At 40.2% G+C, this 24410-nt stretch overlaps 1 protein-coding gene across 8 annotated transcripts in view; it reads left to right on the top strand.

Annotated features, from left to right (window-relative positions):
• Positions 1 to 24410, top strand: part of MRTFA (myocardin related transcription factor A) — a 207750-nt gene that overhangs the window by 124554 nt on the left and 58786 nt on the right. The window contains exon 1 of one of the 8 annotated variants that reach the window (XM_025282810.3): positions 19919 to 20317. The exons of the other annotated variants lie outside the window; for them this stretch is intronic. Coding sequence (XP_025138595.1) covers positions 20110 to 20317 — 208 coding nt within the window. The 5' untranslated portion in view covers positions 19919 to 20109. Of the gene's footprint in view, positions 1 to 19918; positions 20318 to 24410 lie in introns of those variants that run through there. 8 annotated transcript variants of the gene reach the window in all.

The raw sequence follows: 24410 nt of genomic DNA on the forward strand, positions 1-24410 counted from the left end.
AAAAATTCAGGATGAAAAACAGCTTTTCAGGTATTTGGTGTGTTGTGATAAGAAAACTTTGACTAGTTGGATGAGAACGAGAACCTAAGCAGAGAGTCTGAGGAGTTAGAAACTTTGACCTAGGGAGAGTAGTGGTAGGCCGAGGCAGATCTCTGTGGACTGTGGGAAGAATTTGGCTCTTTGTCAATTCTGGATTAGCCCAAGAGTCGATCATCCCAGGGATTTTCTTTGGCAAGCCTCTCTTTGAAATTCTTACTGATGTTGTCACTCTGTTCTATTTACAAAAGCACTTTGTTGATACAAACAAGGTATTTGCCCAGTGAGAGAGTTCAAATAGATGATCTTTTGTGCCCAAACAATGATCTCCCTATTAGGAGAAGGTGTGAACCAGCAAAGGTTTAGAATATGACTCCCTCTGCTTATTTTTATCTTTGTGTCACTGATGAGGAAAAGTTATACAGTTGTTTGTCAGTATGGAATGATAAGCTGGGAAAGCCTTAGACCCTGACAAGCGAAGACTTGTGCAGCTAGACCATTTGTGGCAACCTTGTGACTACCTGTGCAACTGGCAACAACCACAGTATTTAATATGAGTATAGGTGTGGCCGGACCAACAGGTTGTCTCTCTGTGCGCTGGCTTTTCTGTTATTCTGGGTGATCGAGGGTTGATAATGTGCATGGGCTAATGAGATCTCTTAATCAGCAAGTATTTATTTATTACTGATTTTATATACACACACATACATATACATATATATATATATATATGCATGTAACACTCTGCTAGGATTCCTCAGAAGTGTAAAGGAATGATTCTGAGACTCAACAAATTTCTTGTTGGAGATACTGTGGTTATTGAGGATTATAAAATCCTAAGAAAAAAGAAGGAAATGAGGTTAGGAAAACTTCACAGTGGAGATAAGATTAGCGCTGGACCTTAGAGGAAAAGTACTGTTAGAGTAGATGAGGAGTCGAAGGCGGGAAGGTTTGAATCCCATGCTGTTCAGGCAGATGGAGTATCCTAAGGCAAGCTTTGGAAACTAGACGAGGCTGCTATGTAAGAAAGAATAAGGCTTTCACCTTGATCAGAATAGGAGGTACAGGAAAGCTGGAAGAGAAGACTGGGTTGAAAAGGTAATAAGGAGCTGGATAATTGAAGATCCCGAATGTTAAATTGGACAGTTTGGCCTTAAACGGATAGTGGGGAGTCATTTTAAACTCTTGAGTAATTATTTATCAGTCCATTTCTTTCAGTAATTATCTTTTGAAGTTTTTGTTAATCATAGATTCATAGGCAGTTGTAAGATATAATACAGAGAGGTCCCTTGTACACAATAATTACTTTTTTTTTTAAGAGCAAAATTTGTAAGCGTCACTTGAAAGCTCACATAAACCTGTAAAGATATGGCTGCTTTTCACCAGCATACAGGAAAAGGACACATATATACATCATTTTTAATAGATACTGTATAGCAAAATATGAAGCGTGTAATGTGTGTCCTGGGGGCAGGGCTCTTAGAGAAGCAATGAATTGCTTTGGGCTGGGATTTGGGGAAGGCTGCATGGTGCCAGTGCCATGTGAAATGGTTCTCTCAGCCCCTGGCATATCCCAGGGCCATGCCAGGGTACAGTGGTGAACAACACAGACATGGCTCTTGTCCTCGTGCAGCCTGAAGTTTATTGGTGAAGGCAGACCAGTAATTACAGTAACAGAGAATGGGAGTCATAATGGGAAATTCAGAGTGCCATGGGAGAGCAGGGCAGAGGGATCCCAACAAAGCCAGGGTATGTTGCAGGAAGGCCTCTTAGAGGGATGTTTAAGCAGTGATCTGAGGGATGGTCCAGCAGAAAGAACAATGTGAAGATCTGACGGTGGGAAGTAAAACAGCACCTTCAAGGAGCTCATGGGCTTCTGTTACAGCTGTGTGTAGAGATGGTGGAATATCATAGATTTGAGGGTGGGCTCTAGAACCTGTCTTCTCGGATTTACATTCCTGGCCCTACTGCTTACTGATTGCCCTTGGACAGTTATTTAGTTGTGCCTCAGTTTCCCCATCTGAAAACAAGCATAGCAGTAATTCCTACCCCACAGATTACAGACATGTAACGCCCCTAGATTAGTGCATGGTGCATAGCCAGTGCTCAGCGCATACTAGCTAGTCCTGCTGTCGCTGTGACTACAGCTATAAAACATAAAATGGTAAATGGTAAGAGTAGCTCACAGATACGAGGGCGTTTTAAAAGTCATGTTAGGAGTTTAGACGGTATCCTAAGAGCAGTGTAATGTGTGTCCTGGGGGCAGGGCTTTCAGTAGAGACACGACATCAGACTTGCACTTTAGAAAAATTCTTCTGGTTTCAGTGGAGAAGATGAATTGAAGGGGCCTAAGAAAGAACCCACCTGCCAGTGGAGGAGACACAGGTTTGATCCCTGGGTGGGGAAGATCCCCTGGAGTAGGAAATGGTAACCCACTCCAGTATTCTTGCCTGGAGAATCCCATGGACAGAGGAGCCTGGCAGGTGCCAGTCCTTAGGGTTGTATGGAGTTGGACATGACAGAAGCCGCTGTGCACGCACCGAAGAAAGATGGCAGGGAGACCAAGTAAGGAGCAGTCTTAGGATCCAGGTGAGGGGCCATAGTCTTGAAGAAACGGTTTGGTTGAAGAGGCCACGTAGACTTCCCAGTTCTGGAGGTAGATCTCTCATGGAGTTTAGGTTCTGTTGGTAAGAGGGAGGCCTAAAAGAGAGGTAGTGACAATGAGATATTAGGAATGATAAGTGCTGTTTCAAAAAGTAGAGAAAGGGGATGGATGATAAGAGCTTGTAACTAATTTAGAAATGGTGGTCATGGGAATTCCCTGGCAGTCCAGTGGTTAAGACTCCGCGCTTTTACTCCCCAGGGTGTGGGTTCAGGCCCTAATTGAGGAACTAAGATCCTACAAACTGTGGGGTGAGGCCTAAGAAAAAAAAGAAAAAAAAAATGGTGGTCAAGGAGGGCCTTTCTGAGGAAGTGACATTTAAGCAGAGATGTGAAGGAAGTGAGGGTTTTTCCTGGGGAAACACTTTCCAGGCACAAGTGTGATCATGCTTAGCATGTTCGCTAGCAAGGACTGTAGGGGAATATTAGTGAGGAACGCATGTGCCACAAGAACAGAGATCCTGTTCACCTAGAATTGCCTTGAGCAGACCTGGCATGTACCCTCAACAAATACTTGCTGAATGAATGGATGGGCAGATAGATTGGATTTCAAATGAATGAACAAATAAATGATACATTCTCCCAAATAAGTCTGGAAGCCAGGAAGAGGGGGAGAAAGTTGTAGGTAAGCCTCCCAACTAGTGCTTTTTTCTTAGGACAGATTAAGAGAAAGGGCTCTGGAGCTAGACCTCAGATCCTGGCTTTGCCATATGCTAGATGTATGACCTTAGGCAAATTACTTATCTTCTTGGTGCCTCAGTTGCTTCATCTGAAAAATGGGAACAACAGTGGTGCCTTCCTCATAGCATCATTGCAGAGTTTCTCAGCCTCAGCACCGTCGACGTTGGGGGCTGGGTCATCCATGTGGGGGAGTCGTGGAGGCAGTCCTGTGCTTTGTAGAGTGTTCAGCAGTTCACCTGGCCGCTGTACCTACTAGATGCCAGTAGCACCCTCCAGTGTAACAAGCAAGCATGTCCCCAGATATTTCCATTTGTCTCCTTCTGGGCAAAGTCACCCTGAGTGAGAACCCTGGGTTTGTGTGAGGATTAAAGGAGTTGATATGTGTAGAGCATCTAGAACAGTACCTGGCAAGTGAGCTGTTACTAAAATTAGCATAGTGGTTTCTAGGGAAGAATAAGTGTTTCTCCTAGACAGTTTAGTTTCCCATTTGATTAAGTAAATGACAAAAACTTTAAAGCACAGATGCTGATGGAGTATTTGAAAATGGATTTGTCTGTCTCCAATTAAATTTATTTATACATACTATCACTTTCTGTGGGTTGAACTCGTTGCTTCATTCAGGAACCCCTGGCCCTACCTTTAGATACAAAAAGTATCTCAATCGGAAGTTTCTTTAATGTGGAGGAATGTTAACAATAGGTTCTTGCCATAGAAACTGTAATTTGGGGCCACTTTTTTATAATGTAAGAATTTGGTTTCTAATATTAACATGCACTTCTGTTTGGGTACACAGTGGTTTTCAACAGCTGTTAATGGAAACCACCATCTATCCTAGTCAACTCACTAGCCATAATCAGCGTGATCAGTATTTATTGTATTTGGCTGTTGAAGAATTGAAATAATAGTGTGTACAAGAACGTTTTGTGGTTTTAAATTTTTTTCCAGTTTCATTGGGAAACAATTGACATATACCACTGTGTAAATTTAAAGCAAACAGCATGATGGTTTGGTTTACATATATTCTGAGATGATTACCAAAATAGCTTGAGCAAACATCCGGATATCTTCTCATATGGTACAATAAAAAGTAAGATGAAAAGAAAAAAGGAAAAAAAATTCTTGTTGTGATGAGAACTCTTAGGATTTACTCTCTTAACAACTCTCCTGTATTTCATATAGCACTGTTAACTATAGTTATCCTGTTGCAGTCATGGTTATATTTTATAGAGTCAGTTTTTGTGTGTTTCATCTGTGCTTGCTGGTAGCTGGTGCATTGGGTTAACTTTTTGTAAGTAGTGTTTACCTTCTGTATATCTTAACTCTGCTTATGCTGTGAAAGTGGTGATAAATTGGGGAGGATGTTGTTGTTTTAGAAACATGGTATAGAAAAACATCAACTGATGAATGTGGCAGTCAGAGTGAGATAATTGAATAAATCTTTTGAAGTCATAAAATCAGGAACAGGACAGGGATGCTCCCACTTGGCACTTTATTCAACACAGTATTTGTAATCTTAGCTACAGTAATCAGACAAGAAAAATAAATAAAAGGAATCTGAATTGGAAAGGAAGAAGTAAAACTGTCACTGTTTGCAAATGACATGATACTATACATAGAAAATCCTAAAGATGCCATCAGAAAACTATTGAAGCTCATCAGTGAATTTGGTAAAGGTTTTGGATATAAAATTAATATACAGAAATCTTATATTTATATACAAGATATACACTAACAGTGAACTATCAGAAGTGAAGGAAACAATTATTTTTACCATCACATCAAAAAGAATGAAATACCAAAGAATGAACCTGCCTAAGGTGGTAAAAGACCTGTCCTCAGAAAACTATAAGATACTGTTGGAAGAAATTGAAGACGACACAAACACATGGAAAGATATACTGTGTTCTTGGATTGGAAGAATTACTATTGTTAAAATGACCATACCAGCAACGCATAGTTTCAGTGCAATCCCTATCAAATTATCAGTGGCATTTTTCACTGAACTAGAACGCATAGTTTAAAAATTTGTATGGAAGCACAAAAGACCCCAAATAGCAAAACAGTCCTGGGAAAAAAAGAACAGAGCTGGAGGAATCACAATCATAGTCCTTGGCTTCAGACTATATACAAAGCTACAGTACACAAAACAGACACATGGATCAGTGGGACAGAATATAAAGCCCAGAAATACACACATGCGCTTCTGGTCAATTAGTCTATGACAGAGGAGGCAAGAATGTATGTGGTGCTGAGAGAACTGGATAGTTTCATGTAAAAGAGTGAAATTAGAACGTTCCCTAACATCATAAACAAAAATAAAGTCAGTAGATTAAAGACATAAAGGTAAGACTGAAAGCCTTAGAACTCCTAGAAGAAAACATAGGTAGACCACTCTGACATAAATCATAGCAATATATTTTTGAATCTGTCTCCTCAAACAAAGGAAATAAAAGCAAAAATAAACAGATAGGACCTAATTAAACTTAAAAAGCTTTTGCACAGCAAAGGGAACCATTCGCAAAATGAAAAGACAGCTGGCTGAATAGGAGAGAATATTTGCAAATGATGTGACTGATAAGAGGTTAGTATCCAAATTCTATAAAAAGTTAATACAACTCAACATAAAAAAAAAAAGTAAACAGCCCAACTTTAAAATGGGCAGGAGACCTGAATAGACATTTTCCCAAAGATGCAGATGGCCAACAGGTTCATGAAAAGATGCTCAACATTGCTAATCATCAGGGAAGTGCAAATCAAAACCACAGTGAGATGTTACCTCACACCGGTCAGAATGGCTGTCATCAAAAAGAACACAAATGACATATTGATGGGGATGTGGAAAAAAGGGAATCCTCGGATACTGTTTCTGGGAACTTATCAAAATTGATGAGTTTTTGTGTAGCCATTTCAGTATTGAAGATGTAAGAAAAAAAGCAACACTTTTGGCATACTATGCTTTATTATTTCAAGAAAGGTAAAAACACAACTGAAACACAAAAAAGAATTTGGAATAAAAGGTAAGGTTAAAAATGAAACTGAAAAGGTAAAAATGCAACTGAAACCAAAAAAAAAAAAGTGTATGGAGAAGGTACTGTGACTGACTGAACATGTCAAAGTGGCTTGCGAAGTTTAATGCTAGAGATACCTTGCTGGACAATGCTTCACCATCAATCATGTAGGCCAGTTGAAGTTGATAGCGATCAAATCAAGACATTAATTAAGAACAATCAGCATTTCAACATGACCTACTCCAAATACCCAAATCAGGTTTTGAAAATCATTTGCACCCGCTTGGTTATGGTAATCATTTTGATGTTTGGGTTCCATGTAAGTTAAGCGAGAAAGACCTTGACTATATTTTTGCATGCAATTTTCTACTGAAGCGTAATGAAAATGTTCTGGTTTTAAAACATATTTTGATGGGCAATGAAAAGTAGATACTGTATAATAGTGTGGAACGGAAGAGATCATGGAGCAAATGAAATGAACCACACCCAAAGTCGGTCTTCATCCAGAGAAAGTGCTGTCATGTATATGGTGGGACTGGAAGGGAGTCCTCTATTATGAGCTCCTTTTGGAAAAGGGGACAATTAATTCTAACAAGTACTGCTCCCAGTTAGACCAAGTGAAGGCAGTATTTGATGAAAAGCATCCAGAATTAGTCAACAGAAAACCTCTGATCTTCATCGGATAATACAAGACTGCGTGTTTCTTTGATGACCAGGCAGAAACTGTTGCAGCTTGGCTGAGGGGTTATGATTCATCTGTCTTATTCACCAGACATTGCACCTTCAGATTTCCATTTGTTTCCATCTTTACAAAATTCTTGTATGGAAAAGCTTTCAGTTCCCTGAAAGACGGTAAAAGGCACCAGGAACAGTTCTTTGCTCAAACAGATGAAAAGTTTTGGGGATATGGAATTATGAAGTTGCCTGAAAAATGGCAGAAGGTAATGGAACAAAGTGGTGAATATCTTGTCCAGTAAAGTTCTTTGTGAAAATGACAAATGTATCTTTTGTTTTTACTTAAAAACTGAAGGAACCTTTTGGCCAATCCAGTACTTTAACATAGTCAGACATTTCCCATATCAGAGGATATTGTATTCGTTTTGTTTCTTTCTCTTTTGCTATTACAAGCTTGTTGCAGTAAACGTCCTTTTTACATATGTTTTGTTTTTATTTCTGTGGTGCCTATTTTTTGGAGTGGGACTGATGAGTTAAAGAGAATATGTATTTTTAAGTTCCATAAATGCAGTATTCAAATTGTTTTTTAGACTATAATGCTTCCCATTCCACTGGTCCTGTATGACAGTACCATTTTCCCCACCTCTCTGTTCGACGTAGGTATTATAAACCCTTAAACGTTTTTGACTCGTCTAATGGTTATGATGTGATAGTTTGTTGTTCATTTGTGTGTGCATGCTAAGTCACTTCACTTGTGTCCGACTCGTTGCAACCCCATGGACTGTAGCCCGCCAGGCTTCTCTGTCTTTGGAATTCTCCAGGCAAGAATACTGAAGTGGGTTGCCATGCCCTCCTCCAGGGGATCTTCTTGACCCAGGAATCAAACCCACATCTCTTATGGCTTCTTTACCACTGCACCATCTTGGAAACCACTGGTGTTAATTTAATCTCTCTCCAATCAGGACTTTGGTTAGGATTCTTAACAGGTTTGCTGAGTAAGCCATGTGAAAGCCCACCTTCTTTGGACACTGCAGCCACATCTTGAGATGCAAGTGACGTGGATTGTGAGGGACCAGGGGATGAATACAGTAGTTTGTTAACAGTAGAAAGTTGGGCTTTTGGATTCTAAGATGTGTTAATGTGAAAATGTTGCATAACACTGGGTTTTGCTGGGACATATGTCTTTATGTGAGTACAAAATCTTCTTCCCGAGATCCCTGACAAACTACCTCGCAGCAGAGATCATTTTTCTAGGGAAGTTTAGCATAGTGGTAAGCAGGTCACATTTGAGAAGGGACTGTATTTTATGTACCATATTTTATCAGGGAATTAATGTCATAGTGTAGTAAAATTTATATTGTGAATAATTTTTTTAGCTTTATAATTAACTGTGTTGACAGTAATGGTAAGTACCAAGTATTGACTGCCTCCCTTGTAGTAGGCACTTTAAATAGTCATCTCATTTAGCTCCAACAGCAGTCCTTCAAGTTAAGTAAAATTTTGCCTTGAGTTAAACTGGAACCTAGCTAGAAACCTAGCTAGAAACCTAGCTAGAAACTAAACTTGAACCTAGCTGATAAGTGCTAGAGCTCAGGGCTGTACCTTCAACTTAAGAGCTCCTAAACTATGAAAACCATGCAGTCTCTTGATTAGATACAGTGTGAAAGAGCTTGGATAAGACTCATGAATAATTTTTTAAACTCTATTTTAACATAAACACAGACCACCACAGTCTAGACCTTATCACTACTAGGGGCTAATTTGAGTTTGACCTTTTACCACTTGCCTTTGTCTGGGATCTGGCAGCGATGACAACATTGCTAAGGGTTCAGTAATTAGTGAGCATCTGGTTGAAAGATAGTGGGTTAGATTCTGTGGGTATTTGATAATGTTTACTGAGTATGGAGAAGCTCTGTAGTTAGCAAAAACAAGATTGGGAGCTGACTGTGGCTCAGATCATGAATTCCTTATTGCCAAATTCAGACTTAAATTGAAGAAAGTAGGGAAAACCACTAGACCATTCAGGTATGACCTAAATCAAATCCCTTATGACTCTACAGTGGAAGTGAGAAATAGATTTAAGGGACTAGATTTGATAGACAGAGTGCCTGATGAACTGTGGATGGAGGTTTGTGACATTGTACAGAAGACAGATATCAAGACCATCCCCAGGAAAAAGAAATGCAAAAAAGCAAAATGGCTGTCTGAGGAGGCCTTACAAATAGCTGTGAAAATAAGAGAAGCAAAAAGCAAAGAAGAAAAGGAAAGATATTCCCATCTGAATGCAGAGTTCCAAAAAATAGCAAGTAGAGATAAGAAAGCCTTCCTCAGCGATCAATGCAAAGAAATAGAGGAAGACAGTAGAATGGGAAAGACTAGAGATCTCTTCAAGAAAATTAGAGATACCAAGGGAACATTTCATGCAAAGATGGGCTCAATAAAGGACAGAAATGGTATGGACCTAACAGAAGCAGAAGATATTAAGAAGAGGTGGTAAGAATACACAGAAGAACTGTACAAAAAAGATCTTCACAACCCAGATAATCACGATGGTGTGATCACTCACACTCACCTAGAGCCAGACATCCTGAAAAGTGAAGTCAAGTGGGCCTTAGAAAGCATTACTACGAACAAAGCTAGTGGTGGTAATGGAATTCCAGTTGAGCTATTTCAGATCCTAAAAGATGATGCTGTCAAAGTGCTACACTCAATATGCCAGCAAATTTGGAAAACTCAGCAGTGGCCACAGGACTGGAAAAGGTCAGTTTTCCTTCCAATCCCAAAGAAAGGCAATGCCAAAGAATGCTCAAACTACCACACAATTGCAGTCATCTCACACGCTAGTAAACTAATGCTCAAAATTCTCCAAGCCAGGCTTCAGCAATATGTGAACTGTGAACTTCCAGATGTTCAAGCTGGTTTTAGGAAAGGCAGAGGAACCAGAGATCAAATTGCCAACGTCTGCTGGATCGTGGTAAAAGCAAGAGAGTTTCAGAAAAACATCTATTTCTGCTTTATTGACTATGCCAAAGCCTTTGACTGTGTGGATCACAATAAACTGTGGAAAATTCTGAAGGAGATGGGAATACCAGACCACCCACCTGACCTGCCTCTTGAGAAACCTGTATGCAGATCAGGAAGCAACAGTTAGAACTGGACATGGAACAACAGACTGGTTCCAAATAGGAAAAGGAGTACGTCAAGGCTGTATATTGTCACCCTGCTTATTTAACTTCTATGCAGAGTACATCATGAGAAACGCTGGACTGGAAGAAACACAAGCTGGAATCAAGATTGCCGGGAGAAATATCAATAACCTCACATGTGCAGATGACAACACTGTCATGGCAGAAAGTGAAGAGGAACTAAAAAGCCTCTTGATGAAAGTGAAAGAGAAGAGTGAAAACGTTGGCTTAAAGTGCAACATTCAGAAAACTAAGATCATGGCATCCAATCCCATCACTTCATGGCAAATAGATGGGGAAACAGTGTCAGACTTTATTTTTGGGGGCTCCAAAATCACTACAGATAGTGATTGCAGCCATGAAATTAGAAGATGCTTACTCCTTAGAAGGAAGGTTATGACCAACCTAGATAGCATATTGAAAAGCAGAGACATTACTTTGTCAACAAAGGTCCGTCTAGTCAAGGCTTATGGTTTTTCCAGTGGTCATGTATGGATGTGAGAGTTGGTACTCTAAGGAAAGCTGAGTGCCGAAGAATTGATGCTTTTGAACTGTGGTGTTGGAGAAGACTCTCGAGAATCCCTTGGACTGCAAGGAGATCCAACCAGTCCATCCTAAAGGAGATCAGTCCTGGGTGGTCTTTGGAAGGACTGACGGGGAACACGTGTATACCTGTGGTGGATTCATGTTAATATATTCCAAAACCAATACAATATTGTAAAGTTAAAAAAAAAAAAAAAGAACTGACAGTATTTCAAGTAAAAAAAAAAAACAACAAGAAAACCTCCAATACTTTGGCCACCTGATGAGAAGAACTGACTCATTTGAAAAGACCCTGATGCTGGGAAAGATTGAGGGCAGGAGGAGAAGGGGATGACAGATGATGAGATGGTTGGATGGCATCACTGACTCAATGGACATGGGTTTGGGTAGACTCCAGCAGTTGGTGATGGATAGGGAGGCCTGGTGTGCTGCGGTTCATGGGGTCGCAGAGTCGGACAAGACTGAGCAACTGAACTGAACTGAGTATCTGTTGGATAGAGCCCTGTTTTATTTTATGGCAAAATAAAATAATCAAGATGTTAATCCTTTTCAACAAATAGTTTAACATTCAGCTCAAGATAGACTTGGTCATTATACTACAAAATAAGAGAAAATGTTATGCTTATCCTTATAAGAATGTACAGCAGGTGGAGTGACCAGAGCTTTCAGAGGATAATTGAGGAAGGTTTCTTGCAATAGGTAAGTTTTGAGCCAGGGTTTTTTTTTTTTTTTTTTTTTTTTTTGAGCCAGGGTTTTAAGACAATGCACGTGAATAGTTGGCATATCTGAGTTTCCTAGAAGATTGTATACTCAAGAGTCAACTTCAACTTGGAATATTTCATAATTTTAAAGTGTCCCTTATCACATATCTTGAGATTCTAAATTGAGGATTCTGTTTGATCAAACCCTTTGCTAGGTTCTCACTTAGTTAAGTGACTATTTTGCTATGCCTCTCTTTGTCATTTTGATTGCTTGAATTTGTGGGAATGAAGTTTATTATAAGACTTGGATTCAGAAAATAATTTTTTAGTTCTCTGTTGCTTTTCATTAAAATGTAAGGTTTAGAGGTAATTTTAACTTTTCTTTACCATTCACCTAGTTTTACTACTCAGAAAAGTTACTATTTCCTTTTTTAAGTCTAATTTTAAAAGACCTATTTCTTAATTAGTCACGCATATGAATAATGTTATATGTTCCTTTGTTGTCATTTAGTTGCTAAGTTGCGTCTGACTCGTTGGGATCCTGTGGACTGTAGCTCACCAGGCTCCTATGTCCGTGGGATTTCTCAGGCAAGAATACAGAAGTGGGTTGCTGTTTCCTTCTCCAGGGAGTCTTTCCAACCCAGGGGTCAACCTGAATCTGCTTTGTTGGCAGGTGGATTCTTTACCACCGAGCCACCTGGGAAGCACATAGTCCCTATGTATGCAAACCAAAAAAGTGAAGCCCTCCTAAAAGTATTTAAGAGCACTCTTTAGCAAACACATTCTTTTAACAACAACAACAGGAGAAAGTTACTGTTTTCTAAAAGGCTGATGTATTGATACATTGGCCTGACTTCTGACCAGATGCAGCATTTATCCTGAAATTTTCTGAGAATTTGAGACCTAAGAAATTTGAGGAATCTAGGTTAATTTTTTTTTTAATTACAAAGCAAGTGGTGGTCAATTTTTAATTTTTAAAATTAATTTTCAATTATAGAACAATATAATATTTGTTTCCTTAAAATAACAAAGTTGTACAGAGAAGCCCCAATCCAGCTTTGAACTTTCTTAACCATTTATCTTTAAAGCTCTGAAATGAATTGCATGCATCTACGTGCTGAATCACTTCAGTCGGGTCTGACTCTGCAACCCCACGGACTGCAACCCCAAAGCCCTCGAGGCTCCTTTGTCCATGGGATTCTCTAGGCAAGAATACTGGAGTGGGTTGCCGTTTCCTTCTCTAGGGAATCTTCCAGATTCTTGCATCTCTTTTGTCTCTGCATTGGCAGGCGGGTTCTTTATTAATTAGTTAGTTCAGTTGCTCAATTGTTTCCAACTCTTTGTGACCCCATGGACTGCAGCACTCCAGGCTTCCCTGTCCATCACCAGCTCCTGGAGCTTGCTCAAACTCATGTCCATCGAGTTTGTGATGCCATCCAACTATCTCATCCTCTGTTGTCCCCTTCTCCTCCCGCCTTCAATCTTTCCCAGCATCAGGGTCTTTTCCAAGGAGTCAGTTCTTTGCATCAGGTAGCCAATGTATTGGAGTTTCAGCTTCAGCATCAGTCCTTCCAATGAATATTCAGGACTTATTTCCTTTAGGATGGCCTGGTTGGATCTCCTTGCAGTCTAAGGGACTCTCAAGAGTCTTGTCCAACACCACAGTTCAAAAGCATCAATTCCTCTGTGCTCAGCTTTCTTTATAGTCCAACTCTCACATCCATACATGACTACTGGAAAAACCATAGCCTTGACTAGATGGACCTTTGTTGGCAAAGTAATGTCTCTGCTTTTGAATATGCTGTCTAGTTTGGTCATAGCTTTTCTTCCAAGGAGCAAGTGTCTTTGGCTGCAGCCACCACCTGCAGCGATTTTGGAGCTCAAGAAAATAATGTCTGTCACTATTTCCATTGTTTCCCCATCTATTTGCCATTGATCTTCATTTTTTGAAGGTTGAGTTTTAAGCCAGCTTTTCATTCTCCTCTCACTTTCATCAAGAGGCTCTTCAGTTCCTCTTCACTTTCTGCCATAAGGGTCGTGTCATCTGCATATCTGAGGTTATTGATATTTCTCCTGGCAATCTTGATTCCAGTGTGCTTCATCCAGCCCGGCATTTCGCATGATGTACTCTGCATATAAGTTAAATAAGCAGGATGACAATATACAACCTTGACGTACTCCTTTCCCGATTTGGAACCAGTCTGTTGTTCCATGTCCAGTTCTAACTGTTGCTTCTTGACCTGCATACAGATTTCTCAGGAGGCAAGTAAGGTGGTCTGGTTTTCCCATCTCTCTAAGAATTTTCCACAGTTTGTTGTGATCCACAGAGTCAAAGGCTTTGGTGTAATCAATAAAGCAGAAGTAGATGTTTTTCTGGAATTTGCTTGCTTTTTCTGTGATCCAACAAGATATTGGCAATTTGATCTCTGGTTCCTCTGCCTTTTCTAAATCCAACCTGAACATCTGGAAGTTCTTGGCTCAGGTACTGTTGAAGCCTGGCTTGGAGAATTTTGAACATTACTTTGCTAGCCTGTGAGATGAGTGCAATTGTGTGGTAGTTTGAGCATTCTTTGACATCGCCCTTCTTTGGCATTGGAATGAAAACTGACCTTTTCCAGTCCTGTGGCCATGCCTGAGTTTTCCAAATTTGCTGGCATGTTGAGTGCAGCACTTTAACAGCATCATCATTTAGGATCTGAAATAGCTCAACTGGAATTCCATCACATTATTAATTGTTCTTATTGAAATTTAACTGAATCTTTTCAGTGGGTCTCTGCAACCTTAGTTTATTTCTTTTTAAATATCCTAGGAAGTGTTGATACTTTCTTTGCAGTACAATCTTGATAAAATTTTTTTTGGTTATTGAATAATATCAATCTCAGGTTAAGATGTTTGATGGACTCTAGTCTTTTTAAAATTATGAAGCATTGCAAATTGGAATTGACTCTCTGAGTATAAGAAGTTCAATGAACTCACTATCCTAGGGTTCTTCCTGGTGATCGACTGGTTTAGACTCTGAGCTCACAGTGCAGAGGGCATGAGTTTGATCCCTAGTCAGGGGACTAAGATCCTGCATGTTACAGGGAATGGCAAAAAATAAATAAATAAATAAACTCAGTATCTTAAAGGGCTAAAGCTTCTTCCAGCCAGCACGTTACAGACACCATGTAGTTCAGTGGCTGCCCTGTGTGTACTGTCTGCAGACTGGGTCTCGTGTGTGTCTCTATGGGCTAGAGAATTGATGTCTGTGACAGAAAACATGTAACCCTGGTGAGTGAGTCTCCACTGAGCACCCTGAATTCCAGGAAAAATGTCTGGATTTGCAGAAGAATTAACATGCAGTATACTCTTGCTTCAGTGGAGAAAAGTGAAGGGAGATAACTTTGTGCTGGAGGAGTTCTAGCAGCTTTTGACTTTGAAAAATATGAAGAATCAAAGACATATGATAAGAATCAAAGACAATGAAGTAATGAGAAAGAGCCAGCAGAAATGTAGTTTGACATTGGCTAATAGATTTTTCCCTGGAACTGTGCACTGATAACTTGGTTGCTAGTTTATAATATGGGCAGCTTGTTTGGCTGGTGGCATCTGGGCTGCTGAGGAAGAGCAGATGGTGGTATGCGAGAGGCTAGCACAGACTCTTGGATTCCTTGCCTCATTGGCTCAGCACCCCACTACCTAAAGGGAAGAACCTGCCTTTGTGGTTTCTTTAGGCTCGTCTTGCTGATACACAGCGCAGCCTGGAGACCTTGAAGAAAAACGGAGCACGGCGGGGATGTCTGTCGTTCAGAAGCTTCTCTAGCTGCTGCCTTCCCTGTGCACTAATGACAGGAGGAGACTGGAGGAAACTAGCTCCAAAAGGGGGCCCTCTGTAGCATGAGGTGGGCAGAAAGACCCTGGGGTTCCCTGGAAGGATGACAGTTACCTCCAGGGCACTGTCTGTATAAAGAAGACTGTAAACCACTAAAGAGAGAAAGAGCCATAAAAGTGCGGTACTCTTTCTGTTTATAAATGTAGACTTTTACTTCAGTTTAAAAAAAAAAATGTAAACTATACTTGAAATTCTTCTGTTTGGGCTGAAGTATCACTGCCTGGTTTCACTGTAGAGGGAAATTTAAGGAGGAAGGTTTAAATAAAATCCTTTTGGCCTTTACAGTCTGGGGTCCCAAGGAAGACAGTTTCTTTTTGTGTTGTACAAAGTCATTTGTAAAAACTAAACATTTTAAAAAGATGGTTAAAACATTTTTGAGTATGTGATTTTAGGAAGGTTGCAGCCTCTTATTTTTTTCCTTGAAAAGCATGTTAATCGGTGTGCCTCTTTCTCCTCAAGGCATCATTGCTCAAGAAAGGCACATCCAGTTAGAAAACTCTTCTGTCTCGGCCTTTCTGTTTCAGAAAGTGGTGCTTGCGGGACCCGGTCAGCCTGCTCCCCGATGGTGTGCCGACTGCTTATCCATGCTCTGTTGTCTCTGGTCTTTGCATGACTCAGTGTTAGTCAGAGTCCAAACGAAGGAATCCCAGGGGAGATTGTGACTGGCTCCCTTTTTTGGGTGATAGCTTTTATTTAATTTACTCGGTCATGTAATGTAGGCAGATATTAACAGTTTGAGAAATCCTAAAGGAATGTCAGTTCCAAGCACAACATCTTTATAAGAAAACAGTTGTGAATTCACTAAAATGTGAATTTAGTTAAACAGATTTTTTTACCTTGTTCTCCCTATTTTGTGCTCAGGGTAATTTTGTCTGTTTAATGGGAAATCGTGGGCTGCCCTAAAAGTGGAAGACTGAAGTTGAACAACAGTGGAAAGAACCACTTGCTGAACATTTTCTGTACCTGTGGCATACTGACTGTTGATTGATTGTCTCACTAAATTCACCCTAAAACCACATGAATTTGGTGATGTTACCCCCATTTTTAGGAGGGACGAAAGCTCAGAGACGTTAAGTGACTTACTCAAAGCCAGACTGGTGGTAGGCGGTAAAAGCCAGAGTTTGAACAAAGATCTGTCTGGTTCCAAGTGCAAAGCGCTCAGCCTCCTGTCACATTGCCGCTATCATGCTTCAGAGGGTAGAGAATCTCAGTAGATCTTGGACAGACGAAAAAGCAGTCTGGTTCTCTGGTGGTTCATTTGCTTACTCTCTGTGTCTCCCCTTCTTCCCCAGCACCTAGCATGTGCATAACGCACACTCAATAAATATTTACTGAAAGAACAATAACCATGGAAAATGGAAGTGAAAGGACATTTTTGTAAAATTTTTGCAACTATATGCTGTATTTGTAAGTATAGTAAAGTACATCTTAGACTAATATTTATCAGGTTTATTCATGGCACATATAGATATTTGAAGAAGAATAAAACATTTACAGTTCTATATGATTTCTGGAGATTATCAACAGCCTGACCTCTCATTTCCCTCCTCCTAACCAGCCTCCCCACTGAGAGAGTCTTGATTCTCTTTATTTCACACTGCTGTTAGATTGTCCTTTCCTTCTCTCTCTCCTCCATTGCCCAAGAAATTATTGTCACATCTTTGCTTTTGTACCTTCCTCTCCCTTTGATTGCAATTCCTTTCCCCATCTTTTTGGTTTGACTTTTAAAACAAAACAAAACATTCAGGTCTTGGCTTGCGTGTCTTCTCTGATTCCTTCCAACCTAATTAGTTCCCCTCTTTATGTTCCTCTCAGAGTACTTGTCATGCTGATGATTGTATAATTGGGTACACGTCTGTCTGTTTCTTTGAACAGCCTGTATTGTAAGCTCCATGAGGGGAGTGAATAGAATGTTTTTATGTCTGTGTCGTGGTGCCTGGTTCCTGGTAGGCAGACAGTAAATATGGAATGAAAAATAAATAAACGGTGTAGCTTGCACAGTTCCACCATACATCTTATAGAACCATTCCATTTTAGAAATGGAGCCTCTTAGCTCTAGCGCCTCCCATTTAGAGATGAGGATGATGCTCTGCAGTCCTACAACTAAGTAGTTAATAATTAGGTGCACAGCTGAAAAACAGAGCTCCCGAGTTCTAGCCCAGTGTCCTTTCTTTCATTGTTTTTTTTTTTTTTAAAAAGGATTTTTTTGCTTATTATAAAGGCAGTAGTTGTTTAATGTAGAAAATTTAGAAGATACAGATAAACAAAAGGGAAAAGTAGAAAATAAAAACATCCTATTCCCACCACCATCCAGACATGTTTATCTGTGTGTTCTGTGACTGTGTGATGACCGCAGCGTGCATTTACTGAATCCCATGTTTAGGACAGGCACTGTCATAAGTGCTTTGTAGGTATTTCATCATTTATGATAGCACCCCTGTGGGATGAATACTGTTATCCGCATTTTCCAGATGAGGAAATGAAGGCATACAGATGTTATCTGAAGGTCATGCAGCTGGAAAGTGGTAGAGAGAGACAAGATTTAAACCCAGGCAGTCTAGCTCTAGAGCTTATATTCTTAACTCTTATATTCTTAACTGTGATTCCATTCTGTCTCTATGCATATTATTTCATAATCTTTTTTTTTAATTGAGATCAGTGTATATACAGTAATGGGCACCCTTTCTAGGAGTACAGTTTAGTACATCTTGGTAAAAGGCAAGCAACAACCACAACCAAGAGATAGACTATTTCCATCAAAAATACTCCCAGCTTCTGGCAACCACTGATCTTATTTCTGCCCTTACAGTTTTGCCTCTTCTTGAATTTCATATAAATGTGTGGCCTTTCGTGTTTGTCTTGTTTCACTTAGCACAGTGCTTCTCAGGTCATATGTACTGATGTCTATACCTGCAGTTCAGGGATTTTTTAAAAATCACTGAATAATATTTCATTGTATGGATACACCACAATTTTTATTCTGTTCACAAGTTAAAGGACATTTGGATTTCCCCCCTCCCTAGTTTTTGGCAATAAAACTGCTCTGAGTATTCATGTCCAGCTCTTTATGTGGTCATTTGTTTTCATTTCCCTTTGTTTGAATACTCAGGAATGAGATTACTGGGTTGTATAAGTTTAACTTTCCAAAGTGGCATTATCATTTTGCATTCTACCCAGTGTCTGAAAGTCCCAGTTGCTCCCCATCCTCGCCAGCAAATTATTTCATCAGTAGTATTTGTATTCTGATGCGGGCTACATCCATGGGGTTGCAAAGAGTCAGACATGATTGAGCAACTTAACACTTTCATTTTTTCATTAGCCAAATAAATCTCTTCGCACAGTCTTGTTGGGAGAAGTTGTTGCTTAAATTAAGGATTTCTGATATTTTTTCTTTTTCATTTCCCATTTTCTTTCCTTTCCATTTTACAAATGTTTATTGATCATCCTGCCATGCAGGGGGGTGGATGAGGATGAGTGAGTCTACTCGGAGCCCTCCATTTGGTCCCTGGAGTGGAGGCTATGCACGTGATGGTGATGCCGTAGATTATTAAATGACACTTAGACTTCACCTGTTTTCCTGTTGGAACAAATTGCTCTGCATGGAGGTTTTTGCTTCTGTGTCTCTGCCCTGTATGCCTTGCACAGCTTTCAAGTGCGTATGAACCTTGTGAGGAGAGGAAGAGGTGCCACATCGGGCACCAGCTGTGCCGCCAGCCTTTCACCACCACCTGCTTCAGGTGGAAATGCCAGGGAGTATCATGGTGGCAGCTGTTGCTGTAATGAGCTGGGTAGGGTTTTCAGCTCACTGTTCGTATACTCGCCCCAGTTGCCTCCTCAGTGACTTGCATGATGGGACTGTGACGTCTAAGGAGCAGAATCAGATGGTGAGAGAAACTGAGGCCGACGAGGCAGGCGTGTGGCTCTTACCTGTGGATCTCGGGCTCGGGGCTGCCACTGTTGTTGCAGGGCGCTGTCTCTGACGTCAGTCAGCTTAAGAGCCTTTCTTTTCTTTCTAAAGGAGCAAGTCAAGTATGTCTCGAGCTGTATTTTTATCAGCAAAATACTTTGCTAAGAAATGTGTCTCTTCACTCATTTCGTTCATTCATCGGGCACCTTTACTAGCTAACCACTGTTTGTGGTTCCCTTCTTAGTGTTGTGATATGGCTTGTTTCAAAGTAAATTCTTTGAGTTTTTCTCTTAGTATCTTCCCCTCCTCCCAGTTTGATATCTTTGATCTATAAACATTTTAAAAGCAAATGTCAAGTGAAATAAAATAGTATTATAGCTCCTTGTTCCACTTTGGTGCGACTTTGCACAAGAAAGGAGGGAGGAGGAGGAGAGAAGAGAGCTGGGTCATGTGATGCTGCTTGTCTGGCAGAAGCCTTTTGGTTCTGAGCAGAGAAACCAACTGTTTACTATTTTGGGTGAATGAGGTTGGTTGGTTGCTACGAGCATTTTCTCTCAGGGAACCCTCCTGTCTTCCAGCTCTACACGTCAAAATCATCCCAGTGCTGCTTTTTGGCATTTGGGCAGGGGAGGGAGGTGTCTGTGTCGAGGCCCAGTGCTGACAGGAAGAAATGTTTTCCAGGAGACTTACTGATTCTGACCTCCTGCTGCCACTGCCTTTAATGCCACACTCCCTAAGTAAACTTGGGGTCTGGCTGTTCTTGCAGCCCCAAGGGCTGCAGAAATGAAGTACGCACTTTAACTAAAAGAGCCATGCTAATCAGATTTACTGCACATAATAAATGGACTCTTTAAAGAGCGAGGGCAGGAGGATGAGTTTGTTGCAACACTGGCCTTTGGAGTCTCACCTCTCCCCCAGCGTGCTGGAGGAGAGGGCCAGGATTTATCAGCCCACCTGCAGGATCCTGCCGCTCCCATGGATTGTCCTGAAGCCGGGGAAGGACAGCCGCTCAGCCATGTGCCTGGCCCCTTATCACAGTTTACGGGAAGGTTGGCATATTTGTCCCTTGGGGATTTGCATGTATTTTTTGTCTTCGCCTCTGTTTACTGCTGTCTTTTTTATCCCCTCCCTGTTTCTCTATAGCCATGCACGCTTTGACTTTGGATGGTTTATTCTTTGGATGGTTTTTATTGAAGCTTATTGAACACTAAGCAGATAGATAACTGAGCAGGGACCTATAGGGTGTATTTCATGACCTGATGGGACAGTGTCTAGGATGTTTCACTTTATTACTCCTTTCCTTTCACCCGTGCAGAGCTCGTGTATCAAATTGAGATTATGGAAGAAGAAAGAAAAGTCTTTTCTTTAGTAAGGTGGGATTCTTCCCATGTATGTAGATCAAACACAGTGTTTTTATTAGTAAAACATACACTGGCCATGAGTACTATACTAATCAGTAGGAGCTATTGATGATGACTTCAGTTTCTTCTATTAAGTACTGAAAGCAGATAGATAACCTCTAAGAGCTTGTAACACTAAGACACCATAATTTAAAATAAAATAACACTTGAAAGGTTCTTATTTATATTGCATGTTAGTTTTGGTTAGGGTGGACAGTTTGAACTAGCCTTGCAGTCTTTTGTGTAATTGCAGAATTAGAATCATATCCAAGTCTATGGAAGATAGCAGGAAACTATTTATAAGGGAACACCCATAAGGAGTTTTCCTTGAGACCATCTCTTGGAGTTCTGGCGGGGGGGAATATTGAAACTGCTGGAAAAAAAAGTCTTTCAGAGGGTTTCTGGGTTATGAAAAATAGGAGGATACAGACTTGATCCAAATTCTATCAAATGTGGATGGAAAAGAATTATTAACATTTACCTTCTCCTAGCTTGGAAATCTTCTATTATCCATTATCAGAATTTAAATACAGTCTCTACTATTGGTCACATAAATTCTGCTTCTCTAAAAACTTGGATATAACTTCTGAATTTTTGAGATTTCTTTGGGACTTTACTAACATTTGACAGGATGAGTTGAGCATGTGGCATCACAATGAATGAGTTCATTGAAGAGGACATGAATGTTTATTGGTGCCCGGTTTGCAAAGAGAATACTTTAAAAAACTGGTTGAGAGGCAGTTGATTTTTCTTTGAATATCTAGATGTGTTCTGGACTAATGTCAAGGGAACACCATGGCAACATTAGTGGGAAGACTGAGAGGCAGAGAAAATATGACTCAGGACTTAAGACTTTGTGCTGCTCTGTTGACTTTTTATATTCCAGGGGACTGTGGTGTTTTAGATTCCCAGTCTGATCATTACGAGCATCTTTAAATGCAGGAGTATATAGGAAATAGAAATGCAGAGTTCTTTTCATAAGTAGGGTCAGAATGGTAGTTTTAGACAACTGTCCTAAGCAATTGACTGTATGTTTTTCTGGCTTTAAACCACGTTTAGAACCCTGTATTTAGAATTCTGTATGTCTTCCTGATCTCAAGTAGACTTATATTTTACTTTCTACAAATATATATAAACATTGTTTTTTTTTTTAATATTATCATTTTGTAAACTGCAGAAAAGAAATAGGCTGTGCATTAGATAGAAAAGATGCTTGATGTTACTTCTTTCGAGGTGAAGCAGGTGTCTGAAGAGTAAAGATAGTTCTTCCTTTAAATACTCAAAAGAAACTCAGTGGAAATAACTTCCTACTCTTGTGCTTTATTATTATCAATAAATCTTGAATAATATTTTTTCTTCTTTCATAGTTTCTTAATTGTCTTTTCTTTTTCTTAATAAAAAAGTAGATTCTAAAAGCTGGCACATGTTTTTAGAGATAATTGTTTATAGGAGGCCATGTGTAACACTTTTCTCATTGCTTTAGCTGACAGTTGGAAATGGCTAGAAGGATAGAGACCAACCTTTTTTATTACCTTTTATGGCATTAGGACCTGTGGTTTTCTTTATTGACAGACTTTGGCAAGGATCAGATCTGCATTTTGGGGGAGGAGTGAGCTTGCAGGATTGATCAGCCTCGAAAGATTGACGTTTTGTAGTTTAATACAACCTTCTGTTGCAGTGTTGCCCAGTACCACTGCTGTTCTGTCCACTATGGTAACCACTAGACACACATAGCTTTGGAGACTTGAAATGTGGTTGGAGTGACTCAGAAAATGTATTTTTAATTTTATTTAATTTTAAATAGCGTATGTGGCAAGTAGCTACCACATTGAATAGCACAGTTCTAGACCCTTCACATTCTGACCTTAGCCTGCTTTCTAGCTACCTTCTACCACTCCTTTCAACGGACTTAATGCTCCAGCTAAGCTGCAGTGTGTTGATCACATGTTTACCCTTCCAGTGTTTCGTAGGCCAGGTCTTGGCTCATGCTGTGTATCTTTAGTTTTTTGTGGTCCTTCAATGATTGTGTGCATGCTACTGCTCCAGGGAAGCTTACCTAATTCTTTTTGTACTCAAGTGATTTATTATCTGCAGTCTCTTAAAGCACTTATAATACTGTGTTTGATTACAGTGATTTTGTTTTACATTTCCTGTCTTCTCCATTATATTTATATATTCCTTGGGAGGCCTTATATGGTTGCTGTGATTGTACATATGTGACAAACTTAGCCTGTTCTCCTTTTCCCCCTCCAGAATGCTTAGCAAAGTGCATTTATACACATGTGTATTTGTGTTCAGTTGTGTCTAATTCATTGCGACCCCAAGAACTGTGGCACACCAGGCTTCTCTGTCCATGGAATTTTCCAGGCAAGAATACTGGAGTGGGTTGCCATTTCCTACTCCAGGGATCTTCATCGGCCCTGTGTCTCCTGCATCTGCAGGCAGACTGTACACCACTGAGCCACCTGGGAAGCCCAGTGTCTATTCATAAAAGGCGGTTGCTGTGCATTAGCTGAGTCTGTTAAGGTTATTGTGCGCTAGGGGGCAGTATCATGCCCATAAGCAAAATGCGCTGTGTGTCCCAAAGTGATAGGTTTGGAGCACTCTGTCCTAATTCACTTTTATTCAATCTCATATTAATAATTATAGCCTTCAGAAGGAACTCACATCTTTTAGTTGTCAGTGATATTAATAACCTTTTCACATAATTGTCTTGAATTAGATTCAAAATATGATGTCAGGAGGATCCCCTGGAGAAGGAAATGGCAACCCACTCCAGTATTCTTGCCTGGGAAATCCCATGAACTGAGGAGCCTGGTGGACTACAGTCCATGGGGTCACAAAAGAGTCGGATGTGACTTAGTGACTAAACAACAGCAACAATGATGTTGGAACAGGAGACTGGTGAGATTCTTTGTAGTGCATCTAGGAAACACTGGCCAAGGCATTAGGTGTCAGAGATAACTTCCTTGAGGGCAGAAGCCTTTTTATGTTAGACAGCTAGAGCTCGACACTGAGCCAGTAGTCAAGAACCTGAAGTTCTTGGTTTGATCTTGCCAGTGAGGAGCTTGGCTAAATGACTCTAAGCTGGGCAGACCAGTTTCTTTCATTGTGTAGTGAGTATAATATCTGCTCTCCCAACTGATAAGATTGTATGTGTGAAAGTAGCTTTGTAAAGTATTATATAAACATATTGGGTTATTTTCCTTCTTAATTCCTACCTTTTACCAAGACATGTACATAGTGATTGATTATATTTATGACGTTAATTTTTTACATTTTATGTAAACCATTTACTCTGTTAAAGGTGGCTGAGAGAGAGATTGATGCAGTTACTCCCACTAGAATCACACACTGAGAAGTGATTATTGTCACAATAGTTTGGTTAAAATATATCCTGTCTTTTGATGTTATGCAGCTTTAAAATTGGGCTTCGCGGTGGCTCAGCTGTAAAGAATCCGCCTGCCAATGCAGGAGACATGAGTTCAATCCCTGGCTGAGGAAGATCCCCTGGAGAAAAAAAATAGCAACCCATTCTGGTATTCTTATCTGGGAAATCCCATGAATAGAGGAGCCCGGCAGGCTCCAATCCATGGGGTCAGAAGAGTCAGACAGGACTTAGCAACTAAACAATAGCAACCACAAGCCTTAAAATTAACTATATGTGATGTATGTAAATTGCAACCCACTCCAGTGTTCTTGCCTGGAGAATCCCAGGGACGGGGGAGCCTGGTGGGCTGCC

Source organism: Bubalus bubalis, chromosome 4 (assembly GCF_019923935.1).
Source record: "Bubalus bubalis isolate 160015118507 breed Murrah chromosome 4, NDDB_SH_1, whole genome shotgun sequence".
In the NCBI taxonomy this organism is placed as follows: domain Eukaryota; kingdom Metazoa; phylum Chordata; class Mammalia; order Artiodactyla; family Bovidae; genus Bubalus; species Bubalus bubalis.